Source organism: Podarcis tiliguerta (assembly GCF_965153285.1).
Source record: "Podarcis tiliguerta genome assembly, chromosome: 5".
Classification (NCBI taxonomy): domain Eukaryota; kingdom Metazoa; phylum Chordata; class Lepidosauria; order Squamata; family Lacertidae; genus Podarcis; species Podarcis tiliguerta.
In genome coordinates this window covers 71,694,149-71,708,487 of record NC_139538.1, presented here as the reverse complement: position 1 = coordinate 71,708,487, position 14,339 = coordinate 71,694,149, and the positions used below count along the sequence as shown (strand labels likewise).

Below are 14,339 nucleotides of genomic sequence, written 5' to 3'. Positions count from 1 at the left end.
GTCAGTGTCTGGAGCCTTACATCTGCTGGGGGTGATTGATGGAGCCTTGAATGCAACGTTATTACTCTCTCGCAAGCCGAAATCAAACAGGCTATTAACTACATTACTTCAAAGAACACAGTTCTCAATACAATCTACTTATCTTAATTGAAACTTTCTCTGCATGGGTATTTGTAGAGGGAGATAATTTATAGGTGCGGGGCGGCGGCGGCCGCAGGCGTCACGATTGAGGGGGGGGGAGGGAGAGGCCACGCACCCTAAAAGTGGGGGGAGAAGAATACATATATATTTGGGGGGGAGGGGACTAGTTTCCTAAACGCGGGGGAGGGGGGGTCCTTGGGAATTTGATTATTCCTGAGATTGAAAGATTCCCACCCCCTGTGGCCACTTGTTAACACCAGGGGGCAACTTTTCTCTCCTTTCCTCCCCCCCCCCCTCTAAATTCTGTTAGATTTTTCTATTTTCCCTATTAAGGATGACGCAAACCTCCTGCTTCTACTTCTAAGAACAGGCCGGCAATGATACGTACAGGATTTGCAATTAGCCACAGTCACTTTCGGATTGCAACTTGCAATTTATAGAATTGTGGAGTTGGAAGGGATCCCAAGGGTCATCCAGTCCAACCCGCTGCAACGCAGGAATCTTTTGCCCAAAGTGGGATTCGAACCCGCGACCCTGAGATTAAGGTTTTCTTGCTCTACCGACTGGAAGTTGCTTCCTCTGTCGTGCAAAACGTTATTGCGATGGAAAGAAGGGGTGGGGGTGGGGCAGGATGTTTAGTAAGAATAATAGTAATAATGATAATAATAAACAATACATGGATAGCTCGAGGGCTTGTTCCCTCTTGTACAATTTGAAGTTTCCTGCATATACGCCGCTCCTGCGGCACTGCTTATACAGGAAACTGACTCAGTCAATCTTCAATGCGATCTTGGTGTGTTTTTTTTAATATTCTGCAATTCCAGTTCCTTAAAAACCCCCAGCTTAGATGTTTACCAGAACAATGCAGAAACTGAAGACGACCCGTGTATTAATCACGAAGAGGGGGGTGGGGTTTTGAATGCTCCTGCCCGCAGGGTAACTTCCCTCGCTTACTCTAGAGTAGACCCATTAGACCCAATGGCGCTACTCTCGAGTAAGCGGATCGCTCTCTGACTTGGCGGGTTTCGAAAGGGCGGTGGGTGGAGGCGTTATTCAGCGAAACGCAATCTCGAAACGTTTACTCAGAAGTAAATCCCCGGGGTTCAATAGCGCTTACTCCCACGTAACTACTGCTCCTGGAACTGAACGTCTTCTAGGAGACTAAGACCCACTGAACTCTGCGGGATCGCATGTCCAATAAAACATGCCATGGGATCGGGCTACAAACCAGTTCAGGATTGCAGGCTGAGCCCGATCCATATGTACGTCCGGCACAAACCCACACGCGTGTCTGTCTAGGAAGAGGCTGTGATATCGGCTTAAACGCGAGCAATCCGGCTCAACTGCTTTGTGAACCCGGCAATTAACGTAACTGCAGCGAGTTGAGAAGGCAGCGAGGGAGGAGGAGGAGGGAGGAGAAGGAATATATAAATATTGCTTTTTAAAAATCGCCTGTATTTGGCGGCGCTGTACTGGCCCTTTAAATTATTAAAATAGTTTTCGACAGCTCTCCGCTCTTTGGCAAGGGGACTTTTTATTACTTATTGTAATTTGAAGCTCTGCCATGTTCTCGCTCTCTCCCTCTCCTTTATCTCCTCCCCTGTATGGGAACAGGCAAGAGATCTTGTTTTCTATTGCTGCCCTAAAAAAAAAAAGAGGGGGTGGATTAGATAAGGTTAACTACCCTAATTCGGATTGCGATCTGGAATGAGTATGCGAGGGGAAGGGGGGCAAGAATGTGCCGTAAACCTCTTAAATCAATGAAGATCCACGTCCCACGATCTCGCGAGCCCCCCACCCCACCCCGATCGCCTCCTCGACTGTATTAATTTCATCCACGTGAATATAATATTCATTAAACTAATCCTGTTTCAACCCGGCGCTGTGACTTAGAGGTGAAACGTTGCGAAAGCGTTAAAAATAGCTTGCCAGTCATTTCGACATCCTGTAATTTTATCGCGGATCAGATTACAACTGTCATACTGTACAGACCTTTATTTCCCCGTATAGTACATCATGCTTATTTCTCCCCCCCCCCCTTTCTTTTTTTCCTTTTTTTTGGAAGATCAACTACGCTAGCTTTGGTGCCAACGGTGTAAAATCTGGAGAGAGAGGAATGCACCATTTTCTATCAACACTGCGATGTGGGGGGGGGAGCGCCTCCCTTCTATAGGCTGCTGGTGGGAAATCAGAGATCGCTGCTGCTGGTGGTGTGTTTTTTTGCTTAGTTTTTTTTTAAAAAAAAAAAAATTGGCTATTTGATTGCATTCGCTAGCCCTGGTCTCTATCCCGCGTTCCACCCCACCCCACGCACCCTGGTTCTGTGGCTCCCAAGTTTCCTTTTAGGGACGCTGCTTTGCAGAGCTCCGGAACAATCAAGCAAATAAATACCTCTATTACAAGCAGCTGATTGTCTTATGGATGTGTGTGTGTGTGTGCTCCCTCCCCGAGCCCCGGCTACTAATTTTAATTTCGGGATACATGGAACGAGTTTCCAAATGGTTGGCCCTCCCTCCTTCTCCCCCTCGAACTATTACTGAGAGAGAGAGAGAGATCTGCATTCTCTGCCACTTTAAAACTCCGTATTCCCGTATCGCTTGGTTATATAAACACATTAGTATTTGAGCGCGCCCTTGCCGGAGATCTGCATTGTAAACACGTAACTGGGATGCGAGTGTGTGCGTGTACTTCGAAAATCGGAAGAATGTACACACGCCGATCAGGCGGAGCCCCGGGCCGAGCGGTCCCCACATATTGATTTATCATGCCGCGTTTATTGTTCTGTCCTCTTAATAAATGCAATCATAGCTCGCTGCCTGCTCAATATCGCTCGCAAGATCCCGTGATCGGGGGTTCTTCTGGGAGCCTTCGCTCACCGCTCCTCCTCCTCCCCCCCTCTCAAACCCTCTCTTTTGCAAAAGAGAACAAATGCATTAATATTTATATGTTTATATAATCGATAACCCACTTTCTCCCCCCAGCTCTCGCTCTCTCGCCCCCGTCCCCGCGTTAAAATACTAGCACCAGGCATCTATTCTAACCCGATCAAGAGTTTCTTGGGGTGGGTGGGGGGGAATATGGCAGTACGGGAACGTAATCTAACTATCAAACAAATCTACATGTCTAATAAAAGCAAATCTGTTAAAGAGAATTAGAAAGAAGAACAGCGCCTCTGACTCTCTGCAGGAAATGTTCTTTATATTAGACATATACAAGCAGGTCCTGTCAGATGAGCAGCTCAACTAGACCGCCTTTCCGCCCGGCAAAAATGGAACGGTCCTTTTGTCTGGCACTTCGGGGGCTCCGGGGGAATACGATCCTGTTTCTGCAGAGATTCGGGAGCTGCAAGATTTTTAAAAGCGCCCGAGACCCCGAATTTGCCTGGACCCATTGGCTTCTGAGCTGCGGTTGGGTTATGCATTGACCGGTATTACCTGTGCAGATCGGTAGCAGCCGGGCTATAAGCCCCTTGTTTTCTACGTGGTTTGGAAATTGGGGGTCGTGACCATCTCTCGGCGGGATTTTTGGATATTTTGGGCGAACCGGGGGTGTAAGGTTTGCGTTTTATATTGAGGCTCGGAGCCGGCTGCTGCGAGAGATCGCTTTTCCCTGCCAGGACCTGATGCAATCCATTCAAGCCAACAAGTTTGGAGAGAATGTTGAGTTCAATCAATTCAGAACGTCGAGATGGAGCCCAATTCAGTTCAGGTATTCGGTTCTCCTCTCTTCTTCGCCTCTACACCCCAGATCCCGGCACCCCGGATCCCCTAGACACCCACCTTCACCTCCCCCAAACTTTCCAAGAACTTTCCCCCTGTAATTACCATTCCACCCCCTCTTTAAAAAAAAAAAAAAGCCTTTGCTGATCATATAGACTGAGACACACAGATTATTATAATGGTGACTGTGATCGGAATTTTTGCCCCCTTCGGAGGAAAACCAGCCTCGCTCCTCAACAAATCCCCTCCTCATCTTAGAGGTTGTGATATTATTTCTTAGCATGTGTTTGATTTCTGAATGTCTTTCTCCAGTATGTTCTGATCAGAACTGGCTGTGTGTGTGTGTGTGTGTGTGTGTGTTTTAAATGAATTGATCTGCGATTGCTGATTATTATTATTATTTTTCTCTCTCCTCCCCCCCCCCCAATCCTCCTCCACCACCCCTTGTTTATTCCTTCCAGTGGGTCGGATCTCCGTGTGGTTTACACGGACCGTACATTTTCTACAAGGCTTTTCAGTTCCACCTTGAAGGCAGACCAAGAATTTTGTCCCTTGGCGATTTTTTCTTTGTAAGATGTAAGCCAGAGGATCCGATTTGCATAGCGGAGCTACAGCTGCTGTGGGAAGAAAGGAGTTCGAGGCAACTTTTATCCAGTTCCAAACTTTATTTTCTACCAGAAGATACTCCCCAAGGCAGAAACAGTGACCATGGCGAGGTAGTAAACATACGTTTCTCTCTCTCGGTGTGTGTGTGTGTGTGTGTGTGCCTGTGTCATTGTGTGTGTGTCTCTCTCTCTGTGTTCTCTTTTCCGCCTCCCCCCTCCCTTGCTTGTAATGTTTATTAAAGGACAGGGTTGAAATGTTCCTTTCTGCCGGCAACGTGAGCTTCTGGTTTTTTTTAAGGGCTTGTGCCATTAAGGAAGGGCTGCAGCGGGTGGCTGCTGCCAGACTTTGCCTGTCATCTGTAGAAAGGAGGACTGCGCAGAATGTTCATATTTTAAAGCAAGCAGCCCAATAACTTGGTTGCCTCTGTGTTGAAGGTGATCTTTACTTACATCACCTCCTCCTCCTCCTCCTCTCCCCCCCTTCCTCTAACGCTGCTGTCGAAGCGTCCTCGTCACATGCTTGCTGATTCCCCTTCGTTGCTTGTATTTGGGGGTGTCTACACCTCACCCCCCGCAAAGTGAATTTAAACATTGTACCCCTCGGAAGGGTTTCGTTCCTCCTCCTCCCCCCCCCGTTCTTCTTTTTTAGGGTGTGTATGTGTGGGTTTGGTGTGTTTTTTTGGTCTTCAAGTATTTTTGATATGTTGAAAAGAAGGCGGAAATTACGAAATGGAGGCAGCGAGTGAGATCAAAAGCGATTTCGCTGGCAAAGACGTGTTGAATAAAGTGATAAATGACAGGTACTGGAAATAATACATTCAAATAACTTGCAGAGCTGCCTGGGCGGATTTCAAAGCGCTCCGGTGTGCAGTAACCAGCACAAACACGTTAAGCATTAACAGCGAGCCTCGCTTTGCTTTCCCCGGTCATGATTGTTATTATGCCTGCCTCAATGTACTGGCTTAACACAATTACTATAAAAAGTGGACATTTTCCAGAAAAAGCGTGGCGCGGGGTAGGAGTACGGTGGGGGGGGGGAGTACAGATGTCTGAATGAGGCTTCTCTCGTAAGGCTGAGATCCCCATGCACGTTTCCTTGGAAGCCCCATTGAACACAGTTGAACTTACTTCCGAGTAAACTCGGACTGCGCGGGACTTGCTTCCAAGCCAACCACGCCGGGATCAGCACCCTTGGGTGGGGTGGGGGGTTGCAGCTCCCTCCCCAGACTAGCTTGGGTGCAAGATCGTGGTCTTACTTTCGAGTAAGCAGAGGTGTGGCGTGTGTGTGTTTCGGGGACTGGCTTTGGTTTTGCGCGTGTGGACTACCTTGTCAGGCTGCAGCCAATAAACTTTGAGACCCGAGAAAGTGCCCGGGTGCAGTCCAAAAGGGAAAACGGAGACTGGGGGGGGGGGGAGAGTGGAGACGTTCCGATCGCTTGCGGGAGGCGGATCGGGAGAGAGGGAGGGAGGCGGCGGCGCTGCTGGCTCGCATTCACACTGTATTCTTCCAGATCTGTAATTTCATGTATGCCCGCAATTCCGCTGGCTACTCGAGTCAGCTGACTCTGCGCTGTGTTCCTGAGGAGGAACTATTTTAAGGGCCGGCGAAGAGCGGCGCTGTGTTTATGCGGAGAGAGAGAGAGAGGTGGGAGCATTTGCAAAGGCGCATCATCATCAGAATAATAACAATAGCCAGATGTGAGGCTCCTTGCAGGCGCGCGGGGGGGGGGGGGTGAGGGGCAACAACCGGCCGAGCCGGCCTGCTTGCTTGCAGCTCTTGCCTCACGTCCACGATGCTGACCCCCCCAACCCACGTCGCCGCCGCCGCCGCCCTCCTTTACAAGCCGAGCTGCCAGTTCCTTCAACAATCGATAGTCTGATGGAGTTAATTGTAGTTCCACTCCCCCCCCCCTTACAGCCTCTCCTCTCTCCCCCATAGCAGCTCCGCGGTCGAGACTCCTTTTGGATTATGCCTTCTTTAATTTCTTGTGTGAGGAGCCACGTTATGACCATTTAACACCCCCCCCCAGGCTACAGGGTGCTTTAGTCCTGTACTCTAAATGCATTTTTGATTGATCGGCACCCTCTCCCTCCCCCCCCCCACGCCCTTTCTTGAATTGACATTTTGGAATATGGAAAAGTAGTTGGTGGGGCAAGAATGGTTAGGACTCCAGAAACCCTGTTCAGGTTGACCCCCCTTTGCAGACATCTCATGGCTTCCCCCCACCCTTCAACTTTCCCCTGCAGCTGTCTCTCCTCCCCCCTCCTCTTTTCACTAGTACTTATTATTTGCTTTTCAAATTTATTACTTCAACATGGTCTGTGATCTGGAAAGGGGAAGGATTAAATATCCTCTCTCTCTCTCTCTCTCTCTCTCTCACCCTCCCGCTTCCCCTTGAAAAGACTACAAGAATAATAGGCCACTAAACCAGACAGGAAACCATTGGAAATGTTATTGAATTGTTTTAAATTTAACACATCTATTGAAAACTTAGAAATATTTATACATAGGCATTTGAATGCCGGCCTGATTCCGAAGTAAGTGCTACTTGGTTCAGTGAGGAACTGCAGGGCAATTCTGCACATATTCTCAGAAATTAATCCGTCTGGGTTCAGTTGGGCACAAGCACAATTTGGGCCACAGGCTGCTCTTTATGAATTGCTGAATAAGCCCCTTTTTTCAGTGGGCTGAATCCAGGTGTAGGCTGCAGCCTTAACCCCACTTACTTGGGGTTAAGTTCCATTGAATTCAGTAGGACTTACTTCTGAGTAAACCATGTTGGGACTTAGTCATGCTTACAGTACAATGGGGGTTAAGTGACTCATGAGAAATTGTGTGTCCCATTGTTTCCAGTGAGTCTAAGCCAAACTGAGTCTGGAGTCAACTCAGTAAGACTGTCCTTTTCAACACATAACTTGAGGAATGTAGTCTGTACCAGTAACTTTCCAAAGGATAATAGGGGCACACTGCTAGGCAGACATACTTAGGAGCAAGCAGTATTGAGAGGTGTAAATGTGTGTATAACAGGGCTGTGTGACTGAAAGGGTTAAAAAATGTATTTTGAGATCTTGTTCAGTGAATACACGCACACACACAGAGTATATATGGAAGGGTTTGGGAAGGGTGGGGGATGGGCCACAAATCATTTTAATATGCCTTAATGACCATCTCATGTTACTGTGGTATGAACATCAGAGGAAATTAATCCGACCATTACAAGCCAGAGTGTTCTTTTGATTCAGGGATTCTCATCTGCATCTGCATTCCTAATATTATGCATGATTTCAGGGTTGTTGTTTTTTTAAAAAATAAATAAGTAAATGCAAACTGCTAGCAATTAGCTGTATGATTATACTGGGTATATTTCATTAGGGGCCCTTGACTGAGGCGTCTCTGAATTATTCAGCTGTATGAGAAAATCATTTTTTATGGAGATAATAACACACCTTGAGATGATGCATGCAAATGCCTCGCATGGAATGCTTACGACTTGCATGTGAAGCAGGTATAGAAAATTTTCCTGATGTGGTTCAGTTTTACACCCCAGTGATGTAATTTTTCCCCGCTGGCCTCAGTTAGTCATTCATTAGCAGAGCAGCAGCAGCAGCAGCAGCAGAAACAGCAACTGCACACACTGATACTTGTTTGGCAAGGAGCCTATAGAAACGTGTACTTAGAGCCAAGGCCTAGAGAGGGCAACATAACACTCCCATTAAGAACTGTACTTTGTTTTCACTTACTCTATTAACTTGTTTATAGACACCGAAATGATTTAAAAAATAAAATCATTTATTTTAAATTGTTTTAGATGATAAAATTCCGTTCGTGAATGTTCAGCAGAGACAACTACGAAAAAGAGGAAAAAAAGCTTGCTGATTGGCAGTTTCTTTCTTGAGGGAAACATTTCAGCATTCTTTCTCGGTACAGAGAGCAGTTATTTCAAGTAACTTAACCACAGTAATAATTCTTTTATGTAAATGACATCAACAGCTATTTCTGAAGCTGAGAGATGAGGCCGTTTTTAACAAAGTCTCATGTAACCCTTTGTACGTCTGCGTCCTGGGCATGGAAGAATTGCGCTTGGTATAATTTAGAGAGAAAGCAACAGGGCTTAGGGAAAGAACTATGTGGCAAAATATAATTATATGTTAAGCACAGTAGATAAAATGTGGTTGAGCTGCCCCCCCCCCCTGCTTTTCATTATGTGGATTGTAAATCTAGGGTGTCAGCGGTTTTTTTGTGAGGTCAAAGGTCAACAGAGGCACTTGCTCTGAGCAAAACCAATGTTTAGCAGAGCACTGGATCTTATCACAGGCTGGTGATCAGCTTCTTATGAGACTGAATGATAGTCACGTGTGTGCATGCATGTGTATTGCATGTCTGATGAGAACTGCAAGTGGTTATTTATGAATTTATCGGATTGGTAATATCCAAGCTGCATCTGTTTTATAGGATGAGGTTGCAAAGTGTGTGTGTATCCGGACTACTTTGTGCTATTCATTTACAGAAAGCAGTTCTGAAGAGAACAGTGCCTGTCAATCTCACATGTGGGCTGTGAAAGGCACGTGGTTTTTCTGTTCTGCGATGTGTGTGCATGGTGAAATAGATATGTACTTTTTTTTTTATACCGTACAGGACAAAACTGCAGTGGGGTTTGGGTAGGAAATGGCATGCTGTGTGAACTGCCCCCCCTGACAGCCAGATCACATGCTTGTTTACTGAGAAATAATTTCCCCTAAGTTCAGTAGGACAGAAATTGTAGTGTGTACTGTACACATAGGCTTGTACCCCAATCCTGTGCATATTTACTCAGATGTAAGTTTCCAGTGTGTACAATGTGGCCTGTTTCCAGATAATTACGTGTAGCCTTGTAGCCTTAGTATGCTGCTTTTGATGACATGTTTCAATGGACCGCTGTGTGTTTGGTTTGATTTGATCAGAGTTGGGTGCAAACACCAGCAACTCCTATTGTGCAATCCCTCTCATCTCTTCTGCATTTATAGGTAACCAATTTAACTTGCGAAGCTAGAAAAGGCTCAGGTCTAGCAAAAATATACTAAACTTTAAGGTATGAGAGTGGAAAGGGCCTAGCTACATATCACATGTGTGTGGGAACTAGCAGCACTATCCTGTGGATATTTGCTCAAAAGTAAGCCCCATTGCATTCAGCGAAGCTTACTCGCAGCTAAGTATGCCAAGGATTGCAGTTTAATTCTAGACATTTTTATCTCTGTGATCTTGATACCTGACTTGCCTAGCTTCTCAGGAATTGCTTTGAGTTAATATTTGCATTTTGAGACTAACTTTTAAGTATTGCTTCATGCCCAGCTGACATGTAATGTAATTCCACGAATTCACTTAAGCAAATCATTAAGAAAAGCAACACTATTTCAACTTCACATCAGTAGGACTACAGTTTTACTGGCTGAACAGCACAACCCTACTCCGAAGTAAGCCCCACTGAATTCAATGGGATTCCGTAAAATGATATGGAATTGCAGCCTTAGTTGTGCATCTTATGAATACCAACAACGGGTAACAGTAGCTTATTCCTGGAGCTCCACTTTCCCCCCATTTTCTTTTTTACTGATAGACTTCAGGTCATAGTCCTCTACCCACTTACTTGGGGTAAGTGCCACTGAACTCAAGGGGATTTACTTCCGAGTAGACATGTATAGGATTGCACTGAAAGTGGAGTGGATTTGGAAGGGAATTGTACATCGAGTTCATCATGACGGAATAAGACCCATTTCTTGCGGAGGATGAGCTCACCACAGATGGGATGGTCTGTCGAATGATTTTAGAGTAAAAATGGTGGTCCAACAGCAGAATCCTATTAATGTCTGCTCAGAAGTAATTCCTATTAAGTTCCAATTGGACTTAGTCCCAGTTATATGTTGAATGGCAGCCTCAAATCTGTTGTTTACATGTGCATTTTGTTACAGTCGTGTGTGTGTGTGTGTGTGTGTGTGTGTGATGACTCATAGGTCATTCAGTTTGCAGAGTGCATACCTTCATCCAAGTCCCAGGTTAATTTCTGGCATCTCTCAAAGCAGAGCTAGGAATGGCATCCAGCTAAGATGTGGGAGAGCAGCTACTGGTCTGGATAGTGAACACTAGGCTAGGTGAGAGCTGGTGTAGGGTTGCAGCTATGAGTAGGAGCTTAAAAAAAACACACCCTCTGGGTGTTATCCAAAAATTCCAGCCCTTCTGTCCAATCTGCAATTTGAAGTAAGAATTCTGACAAACTTTACAAGCTGGTTGTAAGAATTACTGAGATGATGAGTCTTCTGGGCTGAAATGCTTTGAACTGCCAAAAGCATTCCATAAATAATGCTAAGATGTTACTGGATTTATAGCCAGATACTGTATTATGGATTTCCTTAGACCCAGTTACTTTTTTGCTGTGTTTAGAGGGAAATTCTGCCATTCTCCCCATGTGGGAATTTTGAGTTTTTAAAAGGTAATTAGATTTTTTGCACCCTTGGCTTAATTTGAGGCCCTCCTGTAGACTTCCAAAGGGTGTGTCCTTTCTCATCTGCTTCCATCAGCAATGGCAACACCTTTCAGGCATGCATATTCCACTTATTAAAGCATGATCATGCTAATGCAGCATCTACCTCCCATACGTGCATGCTCGAATTAATTCACATTTACAAATCAGGCAGACCTGTAATTGCAGCATTAGAGATGCACGTTTGACATTTATCGCGAGCTGTTCCTGAAATTGATAATTGCATAATCACTCCTTGAAACTTTGCCTCAAGCACATGGATGGGGAAGCTGTGGCCCTCCAGAGGTTATTGGACTCCAATTCCCATCTTTCCTGACCGTTGGTCATCCATGATGGGAGTCACAATCCAATACCCTCTGGAGGGCCGCAGCTTAGTCCTGAGATAGCTCAGTCGGTAGAGCATGAGACCCTGAATCTTAGGGTCATGGGTTAGAACCCACGGAAGGGCAAAATATTACCGTATTTGGGGGGGGGGAGGGTTTGGGCTCTATGACCATCGTGCCGCCTTCCAACTCTACCATTCTGTGATTCCCCATCTTACCACAGAGATTCAAAAGGATTAGTAGCATTATTTGTACCCCTGGTGGGGGCCAATTTCACCAAGCTCTAGGTATGCCTCTTGATTGCAGCCAGTATTTTTAAAAGTTTTTTTTTGCAGTTGCTGTTCCCAATCTGATCAGTGACGCAAACATTAAACTCTTGTCTTTGGAGAATAAAAAGCTTTTACATGCTACACCCTCAAGCATATTAAGATACTGAGCAAGATGGGTTTTTTCAAAAAAAGTTCTAATTGAGTGTTTTAAATAAGCATAGGGGCGAATTAATTAGGCTATACTTTATTTTTAGTTGCTTAGTTACACAGTAGTATATTCCTAAGCACAAGTGAGATAAATTGGCTGTGTGTGTGTGTGTTTGTTCCTGTGCTACTTTATCCCTTAATCATACTTACTGAATTGCTCAGGAGGCTAAAGCGCGTATAGATTTTGTGATTCCTAATATTAACACATGTACAAAATGCTTAGGAAGGAGAAAGCATATTCTGGTTCAGCCTCTTAGGTGTCTTAATTTAGGGTATTTACTCTTCCTAAGGGGAGCAATGGTTGTTCACAGGTAAGGGTTCTGGAGAAATCTAACCCTGAAAGTGCTTGTTGGGGCATTCATCAGCATTTGACATAATGCCCAAAACTCTTAGAGCAACCTTAAATGCTTGATTTAAATGCCTTTTCTTTGTATCCTGTGTGTGTGTGTGTGTCCCCCCCCACTAAACCCAATTGGGCTTTAACTCTACAGAGACAGGTGTGTATTTGATTAGTAGTACAAGTGGCACTTCCTACTTCATCATTGCAATGTTGTCAGTAGCTCAAGAGGATGCTGGCAGTGGCTGCAGTGTTGACCAGTAGTGCTAACTTAGCATGTGGAAGCAGGGCTGTAGCCAACATGATTTCTGGGAGGGGGCAGTGAAAAGCTGTTCTCTGAAATCCTAGAGCAGCGCTTCTCCAAGGGTGTGATGTGCCACACTGGTGTGGCATGAGAGGATGGCAAATGTGGCGCCAAGATTCAAGGACAATCAAAGAAACATTGAAACATTTCAGTGTAGTATAGCCTATTATTTATTTACTTTATTTGCAGAATATGGATAGATACATTTTTTTCAATGAGAGCAAGAGCATCATGGGATACCGAGGAGAATCCTAGTTGTGGTTCAGAATTGCTGTTCGCACAGAGTATAGCATTGGCTGTTGTTCTGCAGTTCCGCACGACATATTGTTGTGAGCGGGGATTTTTCAACTCTGACAAATGTGAAACGTCAGAAAAGATAAAGGCTTCTTTGTGTTAATGAGGAGATGAGAGTTTGTTAGTCTCAAATTAGACCTAATATAAATGAGATTACCCAGCCAAAGCAAGCCCATACCTCTTATTAAGTTTGTTTACGTTCCTACGGTACATATGTAAGAGGCTCATTTAGAATTATATTTTGGGAATGATTCATGTTTTTCTGTAGCTGCATTGTTGTATACTTTCATGATCATGCCCCATGATCTTATTATAAAGTAGTTGTGTTCTGTTATAAATCAAGCACTGCTAGGAGTTGTTTCTGTTTGTTTTCCAGTGTGTTTCTTATAAATAAATAAAATTGGGGTGGCATGAGCAATTTTTTATTCTGAAACTGTAGTCCAGAGGAAAAAGTTTGAGAACCACTACAACTCCCATCATCCCTGACCACTGGTCCTGCTATCTAGGGATGATGGGAATTGTAGTCCCAACAACAGCTGAGGACCCACGGCTGAGAAACACTGCTCTAGACCACTGGCTTCCAATTGGTGGTCTGTGGGCTCCAGGGGGGTCCACGTAACCCACTCAGGGTTCCGTGGCCCTATTCACATAATGAAAACTTATCAACATTTTCAAAACGAGGGGTGTCCATACCTTGGCTTTTGAAAAACAGGGGGCCCACAATACTTAGTTAATTGGGAACCACTGCTCTAAACAATTACCCATGAAAAAATTATTCCCTGCCCCACTGGAGAGGTGATACCGGGGTAGATGGACCAAGGATGTGATTTGGTATAAGACATCTTCCTGTATACCTATGAACAGAGCCACCCCCCTCATCTCACCTCCCTGTGCTCTGTTACTTCAGGCAATTTCCCAGCCAAGCTCTGATGTTGGCAGTGAGCCAGACTGTGGAGTAAAGTTCCTGGAGTGATGGGGCCTGGCCATGTTAGGCAAAAGACTGCTCAGATTCCCTGCACCTGTAAGGAGATATAAAAAGGTGTTAATAAGCTGGGAGAAGGGAGTGGGGGAAAATACACACATTAAAATTATTTTGGCATCTTAAATAATTGGAATTTCTGAGAGTAATATAAATTCCTCCTTTTTTGTGCTCTCATTTGTAAAATAACTACTTTTTGGGGGGGGGGCAAAAATACTCCAATTAACAAACTGCTGAGTCGACACAGAAAACCCATCAATGCTGGAACGGCTCTGCTGAATCCTAAGAAAGGGACAGCTGACATAAAGAGACCTCTCTTTCATTGAAAAACAACAACAACAAATAATGCAAAATGAGTAATATGCTCATAGGAATGCACTCATAAAATACAAACTGTGGAGGTTTGAATGAAGTACAGTGGTACCTCTAGATGCGAACGAGATCCATTCTGGAGCCCCGTTCGCATCTAGAAGCAAACGTAACTAGCGACGGCACGTCTGCCCATGCGCACGTTGCTTTTCGCCACTTCTGCGCATGCGCAAGTGGCGAAACCTGGAAGTAACGCGCTCCGTGACTTCCGGGTTGCCGCGGAGCGCAACTCGAAGCACATTCAACCCAAGGTATGACTGTAGTCCCTTTGATATTG

At 45.2% G+C, this 14,339-nt stretch overlaps 1 protein-coding gene across 4 annotated transcripts in view; it reads left to right on the top strand.

Moving 5' to 3' along the window:
* Window positions 1–2,330: 2,330 nt before the first annotated feature.
* The window catches only part of ARID5B (AT-rich interaction domain 5B), a 179,186-nt gene continuing 167,177 nt past the window's right edge, over window positions 2,331–14,339 (top strand). Inside the window, exons 1-2 of one of the 4 annotated variants that reach the window (XM_083439911.1) lie at window positions 2,331–2,351; window positions 4,322–4,576. Coding sequence is in view for 2 of the 4 variants with exons in the window: in XM_083439910.1 (XP_083296036.1) it covers window positions 3,829–3,849; window positions 4,322–4,576 (276 nt within the window). In the remaining 2 variants the exon portion in view is untranslated. Of the gene's footprint in view, window positions 2,352–3,355; window positions 3,850–4,014; window positions 4,121–4,321; window positions 4,577–14,339 lie in introns of those variants that run through there. The other 3 variants (XM_083439910.1, XM_083439909.1, XM_083439912.1) reach the window with 3 other exon arrangements.